This window comes from Phoenix dactylifera, chromosome 10 (assembly GCF_051530095.1).
Source record: "Phoenix dactylifera cultivar Ajwa chromosome 10, Ajwa_hap1_PhDact_Kaust_v1.1, whole genome shotgun sequence".
NCBI classification, from domain to species: domain Eukaryota; kingdom Viridiplantae; phylum Streptophyta; class Magnoliopsida; order Arecales; family Arecaceae; genus Phoenix; species Phoenix dactylifera.
In genome coordinates, this window is record NC_143199.1 from 29,301,185 (window position 1) to 29,322,592 (window position 21,408).

At 39.8% G+C, this 21,408-nt stretch overlaps 2 protein-coding genes across 4 annotated transcripts; both read left to right on the forward strand.

Annotated features, from left to right (window-relative positions):
• The first annotated feature begins 6,087 nt into the window (after positions 1-6,087).
• Positions 6,088-8,553, forward strand: LOC103724327 (cytokinin dehydrogenase 3-like). Its single transcript, XM_008815554.5, has 4 exons — positions 6,088-7,139; positions 7,223-7,350; positions 7,462-7,719; positions 7,805-8,553. The coding sequence occupies exons 1-4, from the start codon at positions 6,560-6,562 to the stop codon at positions 8,069-8,071; spliced, it is 1,233 nt and encodes a 410-aa protein (XP_008813776.4). The 5' UTR covers positions 6,088-6,559; the 3' UTR covers positions 8,072-8,553.
• A 6,747-nt stretch (positions 8,554-15,300) lies between these two features.
• On the forward strand, positions 15,301-20,844 carry LOC120105979 (two-component response regulator ORR5-like). Of its 3 annotated transcripts, XR_016396702.1 has the most exons (7): positions 15,301-15,887; positions 16,002-16,048; positions 16,173-16,250; positions 16,355-16,425; positions 16,519-17,900; positions 18,670-18,720; positions 20,372-20,844. XR_016396702.1 is itself a non-coding variant. In XM_089925902.1 (5 exons), exons 1-5 carry the CDS (start codon positions 15,758-15,760, stop codon positions 16,604-16,606), a joined length of 414 nt encoding a protein of 137 aa, XP_089782028.1. In that variant the 5' UTR covers positions 15,301-15,757; the 3' UTR covers positions 16,607-19,631. The 3 variants fall into 3 exon arrangements, 1 of the variants encoding a protein (XP_089782028.1); XR_016396701.1 differs by having other exon boundaries at positions 16,519-18,720; XM_089925902.1 differs by lacking the exon at positions 20,372-20,844 and having other exon boundaries at positions 16,519-19,631.
• Positions 20,845-21,408: the final 564 nt, after the last annotated feature.

The window sequence follows — 21,408 nt, forward strand, 5'->3', positions numbered from 1 at the left end:
CTGAATTAATACCTGGAGAAATATCTTATATTTGACTCAAAGAATTGCTGCATTTTGAGGATCAAATGGTCTATACATTTGGAAACATTCTTGCATGCTAGTTTACATAACGAAGTTCTCGATATACCTCCTATTAAGTCTGCCTTTAGAATCGAAAGGGGATCGAACTCTGGTTTCAACCTGGCGAAGTGTGTATAGCCATTAGTAGAGCTCTTGGTAGCAAGGCAGGCTCTTATTTACCAGCTTTCTGCAAGCGGAGCACCGTTCATCAGGAGGAAGACTATGGTTTGATCGAAGGAAGGACCGAGGGGGTGTAAACCAAGTCCCTGGTTAGATCACTAAAATAAACAATCATATGATTCCAATTATGAGGAATCTCATCAAACCATTCCTTTTCGCCACAATGACATGATCGATGACCACCGAAGTAAACTTCCAACTTGCATAAAGCTCATGACGAAAAGAAGTGATGCACAAACAATCAACTCCACACTAGTCATAATCCATGAAATGGATTATTACATCTGATCCATGAACACGATTCAGATCGAACAACTCCTGATCATCTTTTGGGGCCAACAAAAGATCTAGTTTGAAGAAACTCGGCTTGTCCACATTGTTGATAGAGAACATTACAATGTTACAATTCATATATGTCAGTTGATTGTTGGAGACTTCCCTGGATTCAAAGATGGCCTATGCTGAAGCCTAAGTGGCTACTGCGATTGATCGACACATGGAGCCGATGCAGCGATGACATGGAGATTCAGCTGGACTCAAACCAGGACGAGTGATGGGAGCTTGCAGATGTTGAGCTTTGGATAAGCATGAGTTTGAAGGCTATTGGTAAGAGTCCAAGGGTGTGGCATTGAGTGTGTGGGGTAGGGAGGGCGTCCTTCCTGTCGGGCCGGTATCTTGCATGGCAAACTAGATATCAACCTTACTTGGAGAAGATTCCTCTCAGGTGTTTTAGATCGAGCACATCACTCATGCAATTATAATTAAAAGGAAAAAAAATGAGGAAAATGATGCAGTCCCATCTCTCTCTCTCTATCTGGGGATGGCTCCGACTTGTATTCTTTCTAAATATTTTATTTTTTAACTTTATTAGATGTATTTATATTCATGCAATTATAATTAAAAAAATAAGAAAAATGATGCAACCCCATCTCTCTGTCTGTAGATGACTCTGACTTATATTTCTTCTAAATATTTTGTTTTTTAATTTTATTAGATGTATTTATATTCATACAATTATAATTAAAATGAAAGACAAGGGGAAAATGATGCAGTCCCATCACTCTTTCTGTCTGTAGATAACTCCAATTTGTAATCCTTCTAAATATTTTATTTTTTTGACTTTATTAAATTATTCATATTGAGCAGGTATAAGCCATCTGGTTGTATCGTTAAAAAAAAAAAAAGTGTTTCTCAGTGACCGGGTCTTCTTGCATATGTTTAATTGTACTGTACCATTTTATTTTTAGAATTCGATGATGGAAACTTCATATCCTTCTTTGACAAAACACCAAGCAAAACTACTTCTCTCAAAAAAACACTTCTAGAAGCAAATTAAAGGAACATAATGGATATTCATAATTCCATTAAGGTTTTTATCATGAAAAATGTGCATGTACCTTATGCCAATAATGTACCTATATTGTTCTCATTTTTGGCATGTACCTGTATCTCTATTCTTCTCTCTCTCTCTCTCGTAACGTTTTCCCATTTTTAGAGTACTTCATAAATTTTAATGACGTGGGGCCATAAGATCTGGCCAATAACTTTTCCTATTTTTAAAGTACTTCATAAATTTTAATGACGTGGGGCCATAAGATCTGGCCAATAAGTTTTCCCATTTATAGAGTACTTCATAAATTTTAATGATGTGGGGCCATAAGATCTGGCCAATATCTCGCCAAAAGCTTTTTGTGCAGGTCTCCATATGTTGGGTGCTTCAGGGACATACAACATTTCCATGCACACACGACTGAATCGATTAGAGTGTTACTTGGCACCAAAATCATGCTAGATTTGAAGTGGTCGGATTGACTCCATGGATGGCACGGTGCAATCCCTAGTGGATTTTCTAAATCACGCTGGATGAATTATATCACGACAAGTGGCGAAAGTTTGTTACGAGCTCTCACAATGTCTTCCAATGAGCAAGGGACACATGACCCTAAAAGTTGCACCAAATCTGAAAAGAAGGCAGCCAAGCTACTTGTCAAATGGTTCCATAACATAGATAAGATCGCAGACTAGGATGTAGCATGAAAATCCCACAGCATTGGCTCATTGAGGTGAATAGGGTGATCCTTGAATTCAAAATAGTAGGGAATCAGCTACCTAATTGCCTACTAAGTCTGTTAACTTAATAATTATGTACAATCTACAGCCTACAGAGATATGCAATGGGGTCCCACTTGATTTGTGGTGCTTAGGACTGGGTGCAAATTTTGTCGGGAATATCTTGACCAGCCAAGTAAATTAATACCGACCAAGGCGTTAGGAGAGCTTATAATGTAATGGTTAATGGGATATCTTAGTATAGCCATGTAGAGGAGGACCACAACTGCACCCTTCTGTGTCCGGCTGCTGCTGAAGGGATCGGTTCTCCCACGGTTTAATGGTTCCAAAAGATACGGGCTTGTTTAAAGGTGATGCCTCTTTTATCCGGATGACAAAGATTGGGGCTGCGTCTGCCGGAAGGCTGAGGAGCACATAGGAACCTGCGTTTGAGGTGGAAACGGATTGAAATCACCACTTTACTTTATACCATGGTGAAGTTATTACTTTTTTTAAAAGCTTAAACTTATAGAATAAGATAGATTTATTTATATATTTTATATTTTTTTAGAGCTGAGATCGACGTGGCAACGAGTTTCATATTTCATATATATTTTTGTACTTTGCCTCTCTTTTTTTTTCCCTTCATCTTTTTCATCTATAAGGGATGGGGCTATGATAAATGCATTATTCCAACACACACGCACACAAAAGAAAATCTATAGGTACAAGATTAGCTAAAATTGTCTCATCCACACATACAAAAAAAAAAAAAATATAGGTACAAGATTGGCTGAAATTGCCACTTAAATCCACTCCATTCACTCATGTATAGGAACATGTCCAGTGGCATAATACAAAAGTAGATATGATAGAATTTGCAAAGAAAATGTTTATTGAGATACTCTGCATTCATAAAACTTTTATTTGACTATGTGGGATGCAGTATCCGCTAAACAAAATTAAAATTATTATCCATTTTTTGAAAATTCTGCATGAGGGATTTTCTAGGGGCTGTTGGAAAGAGAGGAACTTAAAGGTTTTCCTACACAAGACCTCCTCTAGTGCCTCTACTGCATACATTGAATAGCCTCCGACTTTTTAATGTTCGGGCAATGTTATGCTAATAGAGAGATTTTTCTGGATTTACAAAATTTGGTCAAAGATAAAAGAGTATTATCGTCCAAGAAAATTTGAGTGGAGACTATTGCCTGCAATCAATAAGCCTGGCAAGATTGTCTCAAAGTAGAGACAGAGGTGTAGCATGAAAAAAGAATTTATCTTTCTTCGCTTGAATCCACCATTGATGGTGGATTTGTGCGAAAGAAGTGAATCCTTCCAAAAGATACACCCCTAACCCCTCAAAGTGGAGGCTTTGTCCGCTTGTTCTATTCTTTCTTAATTTATTTTTCCATCTTGATGCACATCGTCTACTCCTGCTTTCAGAGGCTAAAGACCTTTGTTTATGATGAATTGTTTCTTAGGTTTAGCTTCATTCGATCTATATCTATAAATCCTTGTGTTAACTCTCATAACTTCTTATTGTAAAGTTTAGCTTATTTTTAATAAATCTGAATGGCTGTGCCTCCTTTTTATCTAAAAAAAAAAAAAGACTATAAAGAGATCTTCTAGAATTGTTTGATGGCTATATTAGACTACACTGTCACTAATCTTTAACTTTGTTGGGGGAATGATGAAGCTACCAGTTCTATTTTGGATTCTATTATAGATTACATATGGGTTGGTGTCAATTGCTTTGATTAACAAATCCTCAAATCCATGTGTATCAGGTGCTAGTGGAATTGATTCGCACACCTAAATTGACTCCACAATGACACCAAGGACCTATCCTACATCCATTGGACCATCCTATCCCGAAACCCATCATCAAATATGCTCTCGCCCTTGGGACATTATATTAACATACTTAAACTTAAACTCTTATCAATTATATATATAATCAATTTCATTTTGGTGATAATGTATAGGAATCAATACATAAATTTCACTATGAATTATCATCAAGGCCTTTTTCAATTCACTTCCAATTTGATATCAATCTTAGAAGTACAAGCATAGGTGAAAATGTACTATTCCATCATGCTGTGGGTAAGTGTAGTGCAATCAAAAAGGCAGTATCTAGGCACAAAATCCGAGACTCCGACATTGCAATCTAAGGAATCAAAAGTATAATGTATAAAGTTGGAGATCTGTGCAGGTAAATGAATGATAGAGGAGCACTTTGAGATATGTGTGAGCGGATGGATGACAGAGGATGGAGTGCTTTGAGTTGAGATTTATACAGGTGGCTGGATGATAGAGAATGGAGCGCTTTGAGATCGATAGATGAATGATAGACTATGGAGTACTTTAAGACCTATGCAAATAAAAGTATCACAAAAGAAGGGAGCGCTTTAACATCACGTGAAAGCCATGATTCAGCCTCTCTGAATCAAGGTTATTTTGGTCTTTTTATCCCCCTCTATTATTAGTGTCGAGATCCAAATGGATGATTGGGCTATATTGCAATGAAAATAAAGTTTTGGTACCTAATTGAAATTTTTTAAACTTATGTGATCTAAGGGCTCGTTTGGTTCGCGGAAAGCTTTTCCCTTCCTAGGAATATGATTCCTGGGAAACAAATTCTTAGGAAGAAGATGCCTAGGAAAGTACTTTTGGCATGTTTGGTTGACCATGGAAAAGTGACAAATTTCCAAAATGCTTATATTTGGTTGGCCATCCACTTTCTTGGGAAAGTTATGTATAATTTCTATTATGCCCTTAATAAAAATTAGGCCTTTAATGCCTCTTTAATGCTTTTTTAATGCTGAAGAGCCTTTTTGAGAAAAAATAAAAATAAAATGATTCTCACCTCATGGGGAAGTAACTTTCTCATGTTTCTCATGGGAAAGACTTTCCCATGAAATATGGGAATCATATTCCCATAGGAATACAACTTTCCCATCTCTCTCCTTTGAAAACTCCAACCAAACAAGAGGTATCTCATTACTTTCCCGTTGACCATACTTTTCCCCTTCTTTTCCCGCGATAGCCCTAAGTATAATGGCCATAATTTTTTCCTACGTTTTATTATCTCCAAAGTTTGGAGGAAATTCAAACCTTCCCGCTGGCAACCATGTCGCAAAAGGAGCACAGGGAGTCAAAGAGAGGAGATTGCACTGTGTTTCCATAATGGGAGAGCTGACAAAAGGCTCTGGATGGATGGTAGAGGAGGCCAGCTTCCAAAAGTAGAATGATGCATGTGATCTGGATGAGAACAAGAGTAAGAGATCAAAAGGAAGGTTTGGTAGATCTTAGGCTTAGCAGTAAGATCTTTTCCCATAGTTACCCAACCTCTGTCCTAACGATTGCCAAATATTTATCCAAGCCAGAGAGAAGATCCCAATAAAGGCAAGAGTGTCAATGAGAGCAGGGTGGGATGGCAGGGGAAGCTGAGATGATGCCACGGCGGGGCTCACATGCATCCCTCTTAAGTATAGATTTGGATTCCCCATAGATTTGAAGCCAGGCCCCGGGGATGTCTTATTCCATGGCCTGTCTATAAATGCAAACAGTCCTTAGTAAAAGAGTGCAGTGAGCTCTCTTCCCTTGCCCAGATTTTGGCAGGGGATTTCTGTTCCTATTCTTCTTCCTCTTCTTTTAGTTTGGTGTTTTGTTCCATCTCCATCTCTTAGTCTTGGATTCTTTTGGAACAAGTGAGAGTATCTTGAAAGGGAGAATACATCTGAATGAAGTGAAAGAATCGATCGCATGTGCTCTCTTTGGTGTGTGATGGCTTCTCCTTTTGGGCTTTTGGCATTGCTATTTACCTCATGCTCATGAAACTCTCAAAAACTCACCTGCTATCTTAGTTCCGTGTCCATCGAGTTTCTTTCTTCCTCTACTTGGTTTCCTCGCTTGTCTAGGATCTCTCTCTCTCTCTCTCTCTCTCTTCTCTCTCTCTGAGTTGACTCTTCTCCAAAGTTCGTTGACAATTTTTCTTGTAACTATAGTTGAAAACGAAGAAGCCATATAAGTCCAAGCATGCGTTTCCCCTCTGGTAGATTTAGTATAATCATATTACTTACGTTGAAATGAACAATGAAAAGCACGCAGAATGCATGGTTTATAGTTCCTAACTGTTCCCTTCTTACTCCCCTTCCATGGACAACTGATATAATTTTCAAATTTTTTCTACTAATTTCTCGCTAGTGCTCCCCAGGCTGATCGATCAAAAGCAACAAATTTGATTCGTGAATAACTCTACTCCATGGAGTTTGCGATGTTTTGCACCAGAGTCAATACCCTGCTTCTCCTTGTAGTGCTCTGTTCTTCATGCAAGTTCATCCAGAGCCCAATGGACTTTGGTCCCTTGGACATCGCCCAGACGACCAGCACAGCATCGCTAGACTTTGGAAGCATCCTTTTCAACTCCCCTTCTGGGGTTCTAAGACCCGAGTCTCCCAGGGACATCTCACTCCTCCTCAGCTTCCTCTCTGCCTCCTCCTTTAGCCAGGTCACAGTTGCTGCAAGAGGAGCTGGCCATTCCATCTATGGCCAGGCGCAAGCCCCTGATGGCATTGTCATTATGATGGACTCCCTTCCCTCCACCATAGAAATCCACAGGAGAAGGGATGGTGAGGCAGCTCTTTCCTATGCTGATGTTAGTGGTGGGGTTCTTTGGGTGGAGCTCCTAGCGGAGAGCTTAAAGGTGGGACTAGCTCCAAGGTCTTGGACCGATTACCTCTATCTCAGCATTGGTGGAACTCTTTCCAATGGTGGCATCAGTGGCCAAGCATTCAAATATGGTCCCCAGATCACTAATGTCCTTCAACTTGATGTGATCACAGGTAGCAAGATATTTTCCTTTCTTTCATGTTGCAAGATAAATGGAATTTATGTTTTGATTTTTTTTTTTTTCTAACAATAATAGGAAAAGGAAAGCTTGTGACATGCTCACCTACAATGAGTTCAGAACTTTTCTATGCTGTTTTGGGTGGGCTAGGCCAGTTTGGCATTATAACAAGTGCAAGGATTTTACTGCAAGATGCTCCTCATAAGGTGTTCACTACAACCTAAATGCAGTCTCTCTATTTAACATTAACTTGCAGCTTGTTTTATGTGATTAGTCTCGAGTTTAATCCTTTTTAGGCCTTTCATGGCTTTGTACAGGTGAGATGGCTGAGGGCCTTTTATCAAGACTTCGACATCTTCACCAAGGACCAGGAGCTTCTGATTTCAATGCCAGAAAAGGTGGACTATGTGGAAGGGTTCATAGTACTTGATGAGCGATCCCTTCATGGCTCCTCCATTGCTTTCCCTTCCCACATGGACTTCATCCCTGACTTACAAAAGGGAAGTTCAAATGTCTACTACTGCATCGAGTTTGCAGTATATGTCTACGAAGCCAAGGATTCTTCCATAGAGCAAGTAATCCCTACTACGAGCCCCTGAAGCAATAGAAAGAGTTCCCAGATACTAAACTTACCGTTGTTTCCTCTGTTATGTGTCCAAGGTTGCGGAGGAGATCCTGAGGCAGATGAGCTACATGCCTTCACGTATATACAGCGTCGAGGTGTCCTACTTTGATTTCCTCAACAGGGTACGCATGGAGGAAATGGAACTGAGAAGAAGAGAGGTGTGGGATATCCCCCACCCATGGCTTAACATGTTTGTGCCCAAGTCAGGGATCAAGGAGTTCAGAGACTTGCTCATGGAGAACATCTCGCCACAAGACTTTGAGGGCCCTATACTCATATACCCACTCCTCAGAGAAAAGTAAGCAAATTTCTCTCGTCATGTATTCCTCTAGTTAAGATCTCTCTTTTGTTATTTTCTACTACACCTTCAAGTCTTCGACATAGCAAGAAAGATGACCTTACCTTCATTGTTGGGCTTTTCGTTACAGTCATCAGCAGCTTAAGACAGCAGATGCAGCCATATTTGGGCACTTGTACATCTCTAATTGGATTTTCTTTTTCCTTTTCAGCTGACATTTATTTAAGACCACCCCTTTTGTTTTCTTGTGTGTTTAATTCACCTTTTTCTTCTCTTCATGGGAGAATCTGCGGTGCTTCTTGACTTTTTTCTGTCCAAATTCCACCTTTGCAGTGTGCACTGCTGTGTAAAAGATGGGCCAGCTTTTATAGCTGCCATAGCAAAGCATTTATGCTAATTATTAGGTATCTTCTGCAATCCAAGCAGCAGAGACCACCCAGGGCTTGCAGCAGGGACTACTTTTGTTCGGCTCCTCTTCGTTCCTTGAAACCACCAGCCTCTCTCTGCTGCATTAATCTTTGCAATCAGACTTAGACCAGGCCCGTGAATTGTACTGGTGAACCAATTCCCTTGGCCGACTTGGTTAGTTATTTCAATGCTCGTGTTTAAGAACTTCCATCTAGGGTGGCAAAAATTAACTGTACCTGACTCTGGATTTGGTTCTAAGATTTTTCTATTTTCTTAGGTCCTGGTCACAAATTTTGAACCTATGTCAAGACTAGAGTTTTGACAGAAATAAGCTGCATAGGTTGTAGGGTTCGGATTGTATCTTTTAGGCCAAGGGATGTCTCATCTTCTTTCATGATATGAATCATTAGATCGCATCTTGCACAGATTTCAAAGCACTCCAACCGTTTTCTTCTATCTGCATAGATCTCAAAGCAGCCGGAAAAGATGGATTAAAAAAAAGCTATTGGAGCACTTTGAAATATGTGCAAGATGTGATCTAACTAACGGTTGACATCACCGAAAAAAGATGGCCGAAAGATACGACCCGAACCCAGGGTTGTGCTCGGTCATGGCTATAGGGCAAGATCTTTTCTGAGTGGCTGGTCTTTTTCAAGTCGGAGTCATTATAGGTCGATCAAGTTGGATCAAGTCATGAGAATAAACTTGTTACAAGAATGGATCGAAAAATCCCATTTGTTATTGGGTTGTATCGGCATACTTATCAAAGTTGCATATGTCATTACTCTATCAATCCGAGCCTAATCAAGGTTGACCTATAAAAATCCTAGCTCTGTCTCCATTTTTCTGTCATTCCCAAATTTGCACAATTGCACTAGCATGGCAAGAGGGGCTGAATTTGACCCTGCGTCCACCGATCCATCCACAAGCTGGTCAGCTACACTCGCCTCCAGTTCAAACCCGACCTCCAAGAACCGGCCTCGCCAAGAATATTACTCATCATGGCTGACTCGGTTCCACTCGGCCAACCGAGTCGAACTCGCCGGATAGAAACATAACTCACTCCTTTTTTTTTTTTTCTCCACCCTATTTGCTGGCCAGGTGGAGCACGAACACGTCGGCCGTCTTGCCGGAGGTGGCAGCCGATTCTACCGGCGGCGGCGGCGACGACGAGGTGGTCTACATCGTGGGTGTTCTGCGCTCTGCCACCCCCGGCAGCTGCCCACCGGGGTGCCTCCACGACCTCCTACGCCGCAACCGCCGCATTACAGAGGCCGCCGTCGGCGGCCAAGTTGGCGCCAAGCAGTACCTGCCCCACCACCAGACGGCGATGCAGTGGCGGCAGCACTTCGGCCGGGGGTGGGAACGGTTCGCGGCCCGGAAGGCCCGGTTCGACCCACTCAACATCCTGGCCCCGGGTCAGGGAATTTTCCCCAGGATCTCCGACTCCATTCCCAGGACTACTACCCGTTCTCCTCTCCTCCTCCACTCTTCTCAGTGACGCCTCCTTCTCTGTTGATTTTTTTTGAAGGGAAAGGAGAAAGGAAGGTTATGGAAAATGAATCATATTCTATAGTCCTACTTTTCTTGCTTTCTTTATTGTTAAGTTTCTTTTTCTTTTTCTTTTTGTTTTCTTTTACCTCATCTTCTTTGTACATGGGAACAATGTTTTGCACCTTTGTATACAGCTACTGGACAAGATTCAGTTCCTAGGTCAAGTGAAGGATTAAAAAAGTTGTTTGCACTTATTTATGGGTTATAAAAATGCTAGAAGTATTATTTTATGTCGATATTGTTTGATGAAATTACTTTCTAGCTCTTCTTTTGACTGTTGTTCAACAATCTAGACCTTCTGATTAAAAGTTTCCTTCTCAGTTGCTTGTTTTGATGGATATACTCTTAATTAGGTGCTATAAAAATGGTAGAAACATTGTCGTAAGTCTATATCAATTGATGAAATTGCTTTCTAGCTCTATTTTTAATTAACTATCACTCAGCATTCTGGACACAGTATCTAAAAATTCACTTCTCAATTGCTTGTTTTGATTGATAATTTATTATTAGTCTCTAGCTTATTACAAAATATAAGTGTGCATGAAATTAACAATCACTAGTATATATAAAACAGCCATGATTGCATATAAAATATATATCTAAATTGTTTTTTTTTTTTTGTTAATGGAAAGCGGAGGAAGCAAGAAACTTCTCCTAATTTATTATAAAAGTATTAAAAAATTATAATAATGTTTTATAAGAAAATATGGGAAATTGAAATATGAGTAAGTTTTGTGGAGCTCGGCTCAAGTTGGAGCCAAGCTTGAGCAACTCATTTAGTTTCAAGCTAAGCTTAAGCAATTTAGCACCTCAGCTCACCTTGATTCGCTTGCATCTATGCTTTTTGGTGATGTTTGCAACAGCTATATGTTATAGCTACATCAATTGATGTTTAGTGAATATTAGTATCATGCATATAACATAATTGTGATGCAACAAATCATCGGCGCATGCACTGTCCCAACTTACTAACTTTGTGCATTTATATATATAAAACACTTAAGAAGATAATCAGTTAGCAACCAAAAACTATATGGCCCATTCATTATTCAACCATAATGAAGTTAGATCTGCTTTTGATGTTCATCTTATTCTAAGTGAAAACAAAAAAGAGGTCCATTTATTAATCATGCCTTTTGAAAATGCAACCTTTATATGACTTGGGAGAGGCCTTTTATTTTGCTTATTTCCTATGTAGGTCCACCATGATGGATCGAAATCACGATTAGATGATGAAACATCTTATTGTTACTTCAAGAGTATTCCACAACATTAAGACTCTTAATTAATGGGATTTGTTAGTTTCAGTCCTTAAGAATACCTATAACACAAATTACGATCACAAAAGTAAAGTTCTGAAGAGACGTGCATGAGAACTTTATATGTCCATGCGATATTCAGCGTTGGATGCTTTCTGATTGTAGAACGAATGGCAGATATCATTATTGTGTAAAGGAGTCCATGCAACCCCCTTAGTAACTAATTTCTCCTGGTCCATATCATTCCTAGATGACCCGTTTCCATTAGGTGTGAGGACAATCTTGCTGGTGAAGGGTATGAAGACAATCAGGAAAAAAAAAGAAAAAAAAGGGTTTGAGGACAATGAGGAAGAGGGTTTATTGACTTGCAGTGTAGACAGTGGTGGTTGAGACTTTTTCTCCTTTTTGTTTTTTAACCTTTTTCTCCCCTCTCCTGGCTTCCTTGTGAAAAAAGAACCCACTTTGTGGAGTTTAGTTTTGCAATTAAACGGTGTTGTTTTGATTTTGTCTTTGTTATCAATTCTTAAGCAATTTCAGGGTTTTGGTTTATGGTTTTTCATGTAAAGTTTTGTGTATAGGTGCATAATTAGAAACTTGCAAGTATAGACAGTGGTGGTTGAGCCTCTCTCTCCCTCTCTCTCTCTCTCTCTAACCTTTTTCTTCACTCTCCTGGCTTGCTTGTAAAAAGAGAACCCACTTTGTGGGGTTGAGTTTTGCAATCAAGCAATGATGTTTCGATTTTGTTATTAATTCTTAAGCAATTTCAGGGTTTTGGTTCATAGTTTTTTTTTGTAAAGTTGTGTATAGGTGTATAATTAGAAACTTGCAAGTGTACACAGTGGTGGTTGAGTCTCTGTCTGTCTGTCTGTCTGTCTCTCTCTATAATCTCTTTCTCCCTTATTCTCTTGGCTTGCTTGTAAAAAGAAAACCCGCTTTGTGGGGTTTAGTTTTGCAATCAAGCAGTGTTGTTTTGATTTTGCTTTTGTTATTAATTCTTAATCAATTTCAAGGTTTTGGTTCATGGTTTTTCTTGTAAAGTTGTGTATTGGTGTATAATTTTATTGGAAAACCTTGAGAACTCGGGTAACTAATTCTTGTTTTCATAGGATTATAATTCTTGTCAATCATATACAAAATCTCAAGCTATGCCTTTTTTTTCTCCCTTTGCCTGCCTATCCCAATTGGATGTCGATTGATGGCGTCGAAGGAGGTATAATTCTTAGAATCGAAATTATTTTTGGTATTTTGCTTCAGAAGGGATTGAAAAGAATAATGCATTCTAGCTGGAAGGATCTGGACAAGGCCAATGCCCAAACCCCATCTCCACAAGCAACCACTGCCTCATTGCATGAATTGATCATCATATAAGTTGCTTTTACAAGGGTGCACGACCAAGCACCAATATGTTTTGTATTAATCTGAATGTGCGAAGTATTCAAGGCTGTTCGTAAACATGTGAAAATTATTTTGTGTTTAAGTGCTTGGATTCACTACTATATTTTCCGAGTCATGAATTTTGTCGATGCCAAATTTTTTTTTTTTTTTTTAACATGAAAGCATGACAAAATTATCTAGAGAAGGAATTGCTCTAATGTCAATCCTGCAACCATCACAACTCTATCTTTGGAAACAAATGACAAGGTGATGATAGTCCTGCTTATTAGAGTGCAGTAACTTCTTCCCCGTAGAACTTTCAAGGCCAGTCTTTTAAGGTCGCCCGTCATTGAAACATTTTAACAACATGGAATTTGACAACTTCTATTACAGTATATGTGATGTTTGTGACCCAATCGTGCAATACTTTCTCAATATAGCAAATGTTTTCACACGGCAATCCTATTTGCTCCTAAGCATCTCTTTCTCGGTCAAAATTGGAATCTATGGAGATGTTCTGTTTTTCTTCTTCTATTTTCTTTTTGATTTTCCCATTTTTGTCTTAATGTAAAGAGAGCTCATCACCAATTCACTAAGAATATAAATGCACGAAATATTGGTCCCATGAACATGACAACATTTATTATCTATTCTATTATATCTATTATGTATATCAAAAATGGAGGCTCAGTTTACGCTGAGCTCTTTATTCATCATGTGAACATCGGTACTATGACGCTGATATTAATATGTTGGCTATTAGTTAAGTTTATTATTTAATATGTAATAGATATTAATGACGTTGATATTAATATACTCGAGTATCATTAAAATTTTCTACTTAATGTGTATTTATTATATTTTATTATATTGTTATATTATATTTCAATAACAATCAAAAAAAGAAGAAAGGGATTAATAATGCTAATATTAATGATGGAAATTTCTATTTGGCTACTCAATTTGTGCAGCCTCATTCATTATGTGGATGCAATTATCATTAAAGTTCATTAGTTAATATGTAATAGATATTAATCCATAGATGCTTTAGAACTCTCTATACGTCATGTAGATGATGGTGTTAATGATACTAATGTTAATATATTGACCATTGTTAAAGTTCTTTGCTTAACATGCAAGATATTAATAATGCTGGAATTAATTTACTTAGCTATAATTAAAATATTTTACCGAATATATCTAATAAATTTGGTTATTAAAACCTTCTATTATTATAATTTATTATATTATTATATTTAATTTTAAGAATAAAAAAATGTATACTAATGTTAATGTTGTCGGCACTTGAAATGATTGCTTAGCTACTCATAGATACAATATTAAATATACTAGCCATCATTAAAATTTATTACTTAATATAGATGTGGATACTAATATGCTCAACTATTTTTAAAATTTATTGCTTAATGCAACAAAAATTTAGTTATTGAAATCTTATATTTATTATAATTTTTTATAGCTTTATATTGCACCTTAAAAATGGTTGAACAAAAATCTAAAAAAATCATATCTCTTGCATAACATTAATAAAGTCGACATTAATGATGTTTTTCTCGGCCATCACTAATATTTATTATTTAACATGCTAAAAAAAATTACAATTATTTTTTTATTTAATTGAGTGGTTTTTCTTCATAAATGATTTTTTTTGTGCATATAAATTTTTTTGTATTTTTTTTAAAGTCAGAGCACTCAAAGGTGTGCACTGAACTGGCAAAGAGAATGAATGTAGGCTTTATTAGTAGAAATTTTTTTATTTGATTTTTAAAATTTTTTTTTAACATGGATATCCGCCTTGCCTAGCGGCGTTGGTTCCCTTTTTCCAAATAAAAGATGTAAAAAAAAAAAACGTATTAAAATAAAAGTCCTGCGCCATATTTTCTTTTATAATCCTCGTCCGATACGATTATTGTTCCCGCCCATCTCACCCTGATAATTCTAAATAAATATAAGACGACAAACCTCGCCACACAAATCCTCGCAACCGTTCCCCTCCGGCTGACAGCGTTCCCATGTTCGGTGGCCCCCACTTTTCAGACCACATTATTTTATTCAGAAAAGGACGCTGTCAAGCCCCCATGTGATACAACTCGTCTCCCGGCACCGGACCGCCCCGATCTGCTCCGGTTCATCCAGACCGCCGAAAACAGTCCACGTGGACCGGGATGCGGCATCAGGAGACCGGACCACGGACCGGCTATCCTGTCCCCACCCGCGAAGAAGATCTCCCCCGTATCTCTCGTAAATCCCGTACGGTACGGCCTCGCATATCCCCCCTCGGGAACACCAATCCACCAAACCGGGTCCGGTTTCCCTCCCCTCGGTCGGTGCCCCTTCGAGTGCAAAAGAAAATAATTGACCACCTTTTCAGCGGAATCTTTCCTTCTTTATAAAATAGTTTTTATTTTGTCCTTGGGAGTTGGGAGTGAGAGGGACGGGGATCTCCCTCGGTACGGCTCGGAAGATCTTCTCCACCATCTCCTCCTGCCATTTGTTCCTTAAATTAACTCGATCCCCCCTGATGTCCGTCCATTCAAGACACAATATAATTAATTGGACCAGGAGAGCAATATCTAGATAGATTCGGTGACGCAAGAATACTAGGAGAGGATAGGGATGGGATGTCGATGATGATGGCGAGATTGTCCTTTGGGTTGCCCCCCGAAGGAGATTAGTCAAACCGTGGACTTCTCCCCTCCCTTCCCTCGAACCATATCTCGGGTTGCCCTGCCCGAGTCCATGTGGGATGTCCCTCGGGTGAGACGTTGGGTGAGGTTTGGGGAGGAAATCCGGAGCGGGGACCTCAGAGGGTGGTCTGTGGAGTCGGAATCGACGGTGGATTTGGTGTCATTCCCTCTGGTCTCGGTTCTCCCGCTTCCTCGGATTCTCGGTGGATCTTGGGAGATTTCCTTCCCCTTTTGTTCTCCCTCCCCTTATCCTTGCCTTTTCGTTCTGGTGAGTTTGGGGATTATATAAGCCGTGGGAGAGCCAAGAAGAAGACCACCTCCGAGTCTTCTCTGTTCTGTGTTCTGCAGCTATTCCGGATAGAGAGTGGGTTAGAGGGTGGGATAATTATGTCATCGTCGAGAGGGGATTTGGGTGCAGGCGGAGAAGCGGAGCGCGAGCTCCATGTTCTGGCGGTCGACGATAGCTCCGTCGACCGGGCGGTGATCGCCAAGCTTCTTCGCAGCTCTAAACATAGAGGTTGTTTTGATGTCTTTTTTTTTTGGCTTTATGATTTTAAAAGTTATGACATAGAAATTTTGATCTTTCTGGGTGAAGTTTATGGGATTAATGAGAGAAACTTGGGTTTCGCAGTGACGACCGTGGACAGTGGCAAAAGAGCATTGGAGCTCTTGGGCTTGGTACGCTTATTATTTATTTCATCATTTTATTGTATTATTGCTGATTATTATTGTATCTAAGCTTAATACATGGTACTAATCATTTGACTGGTCTCTAATGGGATTTTTTTTTTTGGGGTGGCAGGAGCCCAATGTTAATATGATAATTACGGACTACTGGATGCCCGAGATGACTGGGTATGAGCTCCTCAAGAAGGTCAAGGTCAGTGTATTCCCCCATATTTTTTTTCCTGAAAAAAAATTGATGAATGTGTTATTGGAGGCTTCAATATTCACAATGTTGCCGTTGAAACTTTGTGGCTGTAGGAATCGTCGACGCTGAAGGAAATCCCTGTGGTTATCATGTCATCCGAGAACGTAGCCAATAGGATCAACAGGTGGTCGTCTTTTCCACGTTTCTCAAAGCATATAAGTGCAAATATGCCTTCATGACATTATTTGAATTTTTTTTAATTTTATTTTTGGATCAGGTGTTTGGAAGAGGGAGCAGAGGATTTTTTGCTCAAGCCTGTCCGGCCGTCGGATGTGTCTCGTCTGTGCAGTCGCATGATGAGATGATGATCAACGGGCCTCGCCTTTGATGCATGAATGATGGATGGATGGATGGGTCGATCGATCGCCGAGTTCCCTTTTTTTTTTATCCTTATACATATATTGGTCTTCTGAACCGGAACTTTTTTTTTTTTCCTCTGTTGGAGAATAATAATATAGTATAGAAAAGTTTTGTGTTCTTTAATTTTTTTTTTCAGTTTTGAGAATTTTGTGGGTTGCTTATCTTTGGGAATGCGCGCTCAAGGAATGGAATAGCAGCTTCGGATTGTCATCCATGTCTTTCAGTCTTCTCTATGCTTTCTGCTTAGAGCTCATTTGAGTAAAAGACTCTGTTTGTTATTTCTTTTCTTTTCTTTATGACAGTGGTGATCTCTGTTTGCTTGGTTTATTTAGAAACAATATTAGCACTGAGGAAGTGCAGAAAAAAAAAAAAGGTGTAGATTGTAGTTTTTATTTGGCCACGGTAATTGAGTGGGTCGGGATCCGAAATGCGCGGCTGGAAATTGGTTCTTAGACTAGAGAAAGTACAGTTTTCAAAGTATGGTTTTCATCATTCTATGCACCTTTATAGAAAGGTAAAAGGTAGACGATGTCAGTCTGGTTGTCTTTTTTTTCTGCTCATCGTTCTGAAAGTTTTATTTGGATGGACCATGAATCATTGCGAGAATCTGAATAGTTTTTTATTTTTTATTTTTGTTGGCAGTATTTGTATTAAAAAAATTATATACTATACAAGTATTTCTACTGCAATTTTTTCATTTCCTGATGGATTTTGCTTGATGATAAGCATGCAACTTCGGATTTCCTGAAGCTCTGGCATCCTATCCTTTCATTTGATACTGAGTTTGTTTCATAATGCGGTGAGAGATTAGAGCTTATACGTATTTTGAAGTCTAATTATCTTCTTTGAAAGCAGAGAGAGGGATGGGTTCCATTATACAATTGCTTAAAGTTTAAGTACCAATATGTTAAGATTAGAACTAGACCACGTTGTTGTTGTAATATCCGGGCCCAATCTAAGCCCGATATCCTTTTCGGCCCATGGTTGGCAGCCCATTTGAGGGATGCCACCTCATGTTAATTGAGAGGACAGAGGAGTCCAGCTGTCGGCACTGGGTGCAGCTGAAACAATGCTGCTAAAGCGGTGACTACCGCTTAAGAAATCCCCAAATCCCCTGCCTTCTCTCCTCTTGATGTATTCGAGATAACAGAGAAAGAAAGAAACAAAGAGAGAAAGGAAGGGGAAGGAAGAAGACTCACCGCGTGCGGCCGCGAGCGTCGCCGGCGCCCTGGAAGCTAGGTAAGCCCCTTCCTCCCTATCTTCTAATTTATTCAAGATAACAAAGAAAGAAACAAAGAGAGAAAGGAAGGGGAAGAAACAGGGCTCACCGCGGCCGCGAGCATCGCCGGCGTCGCTGGCCTCGGCCGCGAGCACCGCGGCGTTGCAGCCGGCCGTGAGCGCCACGACCATCGCGCGGTGCGGCCGTGGGCTCAGTCGCGGGCATCCCGTGACACTGCTAGCTCTCCCGGCGCGTCTCTCCTCCGTGGGAGAAGGGAGGGCCGCCGTAGGCGCCGCCGGCCTCGGCTAGCCTCTCGAGAACTCCGTCACCCTCATCCCGAGCTTGCCTTCCTCCCTTCGCAGGAGAAGAAAGGGGGGAAGGAAAAGAGGGATCGGGAGAAGAAAAGAAAGGGAGGAGAACAGAAGAAAGAAAGGAAAAGAGAGAAGGAAAGGAAGGTTCGGGAAGAAACAGGGAAGAAAAGAAAAAGGAAAGAAAAGAAAAGAAAAGAAAAAGAAAAGGAAAAGAAAAAAAGAAAAAAAAAGAAAGAAAAGAAAAAGAAAAGACCCTATCGGATCAGATCTGGGTTCGGGTCCGAAACCCGTTAAGCCTAATTGACCTATATGAACCCCATCTGGTTTTAAACCGAGCCCAAAGGTTCCAAATTGGGTAAATTGAACTTGGGCTAGATCCTTGGATGGGATCCAGGCAAGTAAGTTCATAGTGTGATGAACTGAGAAATTATATAATAAATAAATAGGGAATAATGTAATTTCTATGATATTGTTTTAGGTAATTAAGGATTTGTCACCTGGACTTGATAAATTTGGAAAGCGAATCACTGTAAGTAATCTATTTTAATCTTATTGTGGATCATGTTAGTACTATGTTTATTAAGATTTTAAAGTGTTATTCGTGTATATATTTCATGAATGGGTGTATTATAAAATGTAAGTAACCTATCCTAATCTTCTATGGATCATGCATGTAATTGACCTGTCCCAACTTTATTGTGAATTATGTATCTTGAGTTATGAATTATGCATCATGTATATGAGTGGTATGTTCTAGCCATATAATGTATGATTATGCATGTATTGAGCTTATGCAGATTTTATTATGCATGCAAGATGAATTGGGTTACATTGCTATGTAATTGTGATATCCATATGAAATAAGATAATGAATTGCATCTAGTTATGTGCACTGCTTGCAAGGGGTACCTAAGGGTTCTTATTGCTACGGGCCGAATGCAACTGAGCCGGCCTTGCCAGTGGCCGATAATGACTGAGCCAGCCCCGCCAGTGGCCGACTAATAACTGAGCAGGCCCCGCCAGTGACCGATAATGAATTCGCCGTAGCATCCATGAGGTACTACCTACAAGAAGTATTGTTTACGGACTCTTAAGAGCTACTGATCGAATGCAACTGAGCCGGCCTTGCCAGTGGCCGAGAATGACTGAGCCAGCCCCGCCAGTGGCCGCCTAATAACTGAGCTGGCCCCGCCAGTGGCCGATAATGACTTCGCAGTAGCATCTGAGAGTATGACCACGGCATGCCGGAGGCACGGTTATATATGTGCATTTCATGAAAATTCTTGATTGATATAAAACACTGAATTGTTTACTCAGCATGAATATTTTATCATGATGATTTGTTATATAGTATACATGTCAGCTTCTCAAACCCTATTAAAACATGTTTAGTATTTTTGCATAATCAAGCATATGCTAGTAGATGTGCATGATTTACCAGGGTTAGCATGGTTCAAGTGTATCATTGTATATGGAACAACGGACATTTGATGTATATGTTAGCCTCTCAAATCCTGCATAAACATGGTTATCATATTTGATGTAAGTGACCCTGCACAAATCTTATTGATCGCAAATTACTGTTTAAGTTATAAGTATGAAATGATGAAATAATATTTGATATGGTGTATTCTCAAAATTAGGATCATATGATTGTATGTGATTCATGAATTTGGTTAAATGGTATTTCTTCATGAATATATGATTGGGTATGAATTATGATTATGATATATTGCATGAAAATGATATTTGAAGCATAATCATGAGGCTCGTTCCAGAGCCTGGGTATATGAGGCGGGTGTTTCCAAATCCTGTAGATGCGTTTTGGGGAGAAGCAAAATCGGTGAGGGGTTAAGTGCGGCGCATGCGCGCGCGTACGGACCCCGGAACCGGCCAACATCTGGCAGGGGAGCCCCGTGTTTCCCCCTCATGTGGGCCCGATAGTCACGTGCCCTGTGCAGGCGGGCCGTGACATTTATGAACGTGCCTGGCCAAAGCATACATTATTTTACGACGAGTTTTTGAATATATCCTTTATGAAATGTTGTATTTTGCTATAACTGCTATCTCCTTTAAATGATGCTAATCGCATGAATTCTTATGTTTGATCCGGTAAAATTATGTATGATTACTTACTAAGCCGTGTAGCTCATATCCATTCATTTACATTTTTCTTTCAGATCCTCACCACTGATAGCTGTCGGAGACACTTTAATTTGGTATCAGGGCTTCTTTCCTTTGGGATAAAATAAGTATACTTTTGTGTACATAAACTACATAGAAGCTCTGTATTTGGGTACTGACCAGCATGTTGTACTAAGAATGCTTTCATATATAAAGGTTTGGTTGGTTTGACTACCCTGTAACCCATGTATGAGGCTTCGTGCTATTGTGGGCGGTAGTTGGCAATAGCACGGCCGTGTCACAGATCCGGGTTCGGGGCGTGACAGTTGTAGAGCCAGTAACACCAGCACCTCCGCCTTGAGCTACGTATCCACAACTTCCCAACAGTCTGCAGATATGATACGAACCAACTCAGTTGTTATGAGTTGTTGTAACTGAGAATAATATTGTAACTGATCCTCAGCTGTATCTGTGTATATATATCTATCATGTAATCACTGACTATGTGGAAAACCTTTTAGAAAACTGTTACTCATATCTTTACATGGTATCAGAGCTTGCATTCTCCACTGAGTTTTCTTTTTGCTCCTCTTCCTCTAACTCACGTCTGTGCCATGGCTGATTCCTCCTCCCCGTCTGTACATCAATCAACTTTTTCTTCCACGGAAAATTCCCTTGTTGCCATCAATGCTTCATCCCAGATTACTGCTCGTCTTACCCCCACCAACTTTCCTTCCTGGCATGCCCAGTTTGAGTCACTTCTTCTTGGGTATAATCTCTATGGTTATGTTGATGGCACGTTGTCTGGTTCCACCAGTTCTTCCTCCAACCACTGGTTTCGTCAGGATAAACTAATCCTGAATGCTATCCTGGCCTCTGTTTCTGATGTTGTGGTACCCCTCATCGCATCATCCAAAACCTCCTGCGATGCTTGGAGCAAGCTGACCAAGCTCTATGCCAGCCGCTCTCGCACGCGGGTCATGCAACTTAAGGAGGAGCTTACTCTTCTTCAGCGTGGTGATCGCAGTGTTTCTGTCTACTTACACTCGGTCAAAACCATTGCTGATGAACTTGCTCTAATAGATTCTCCATT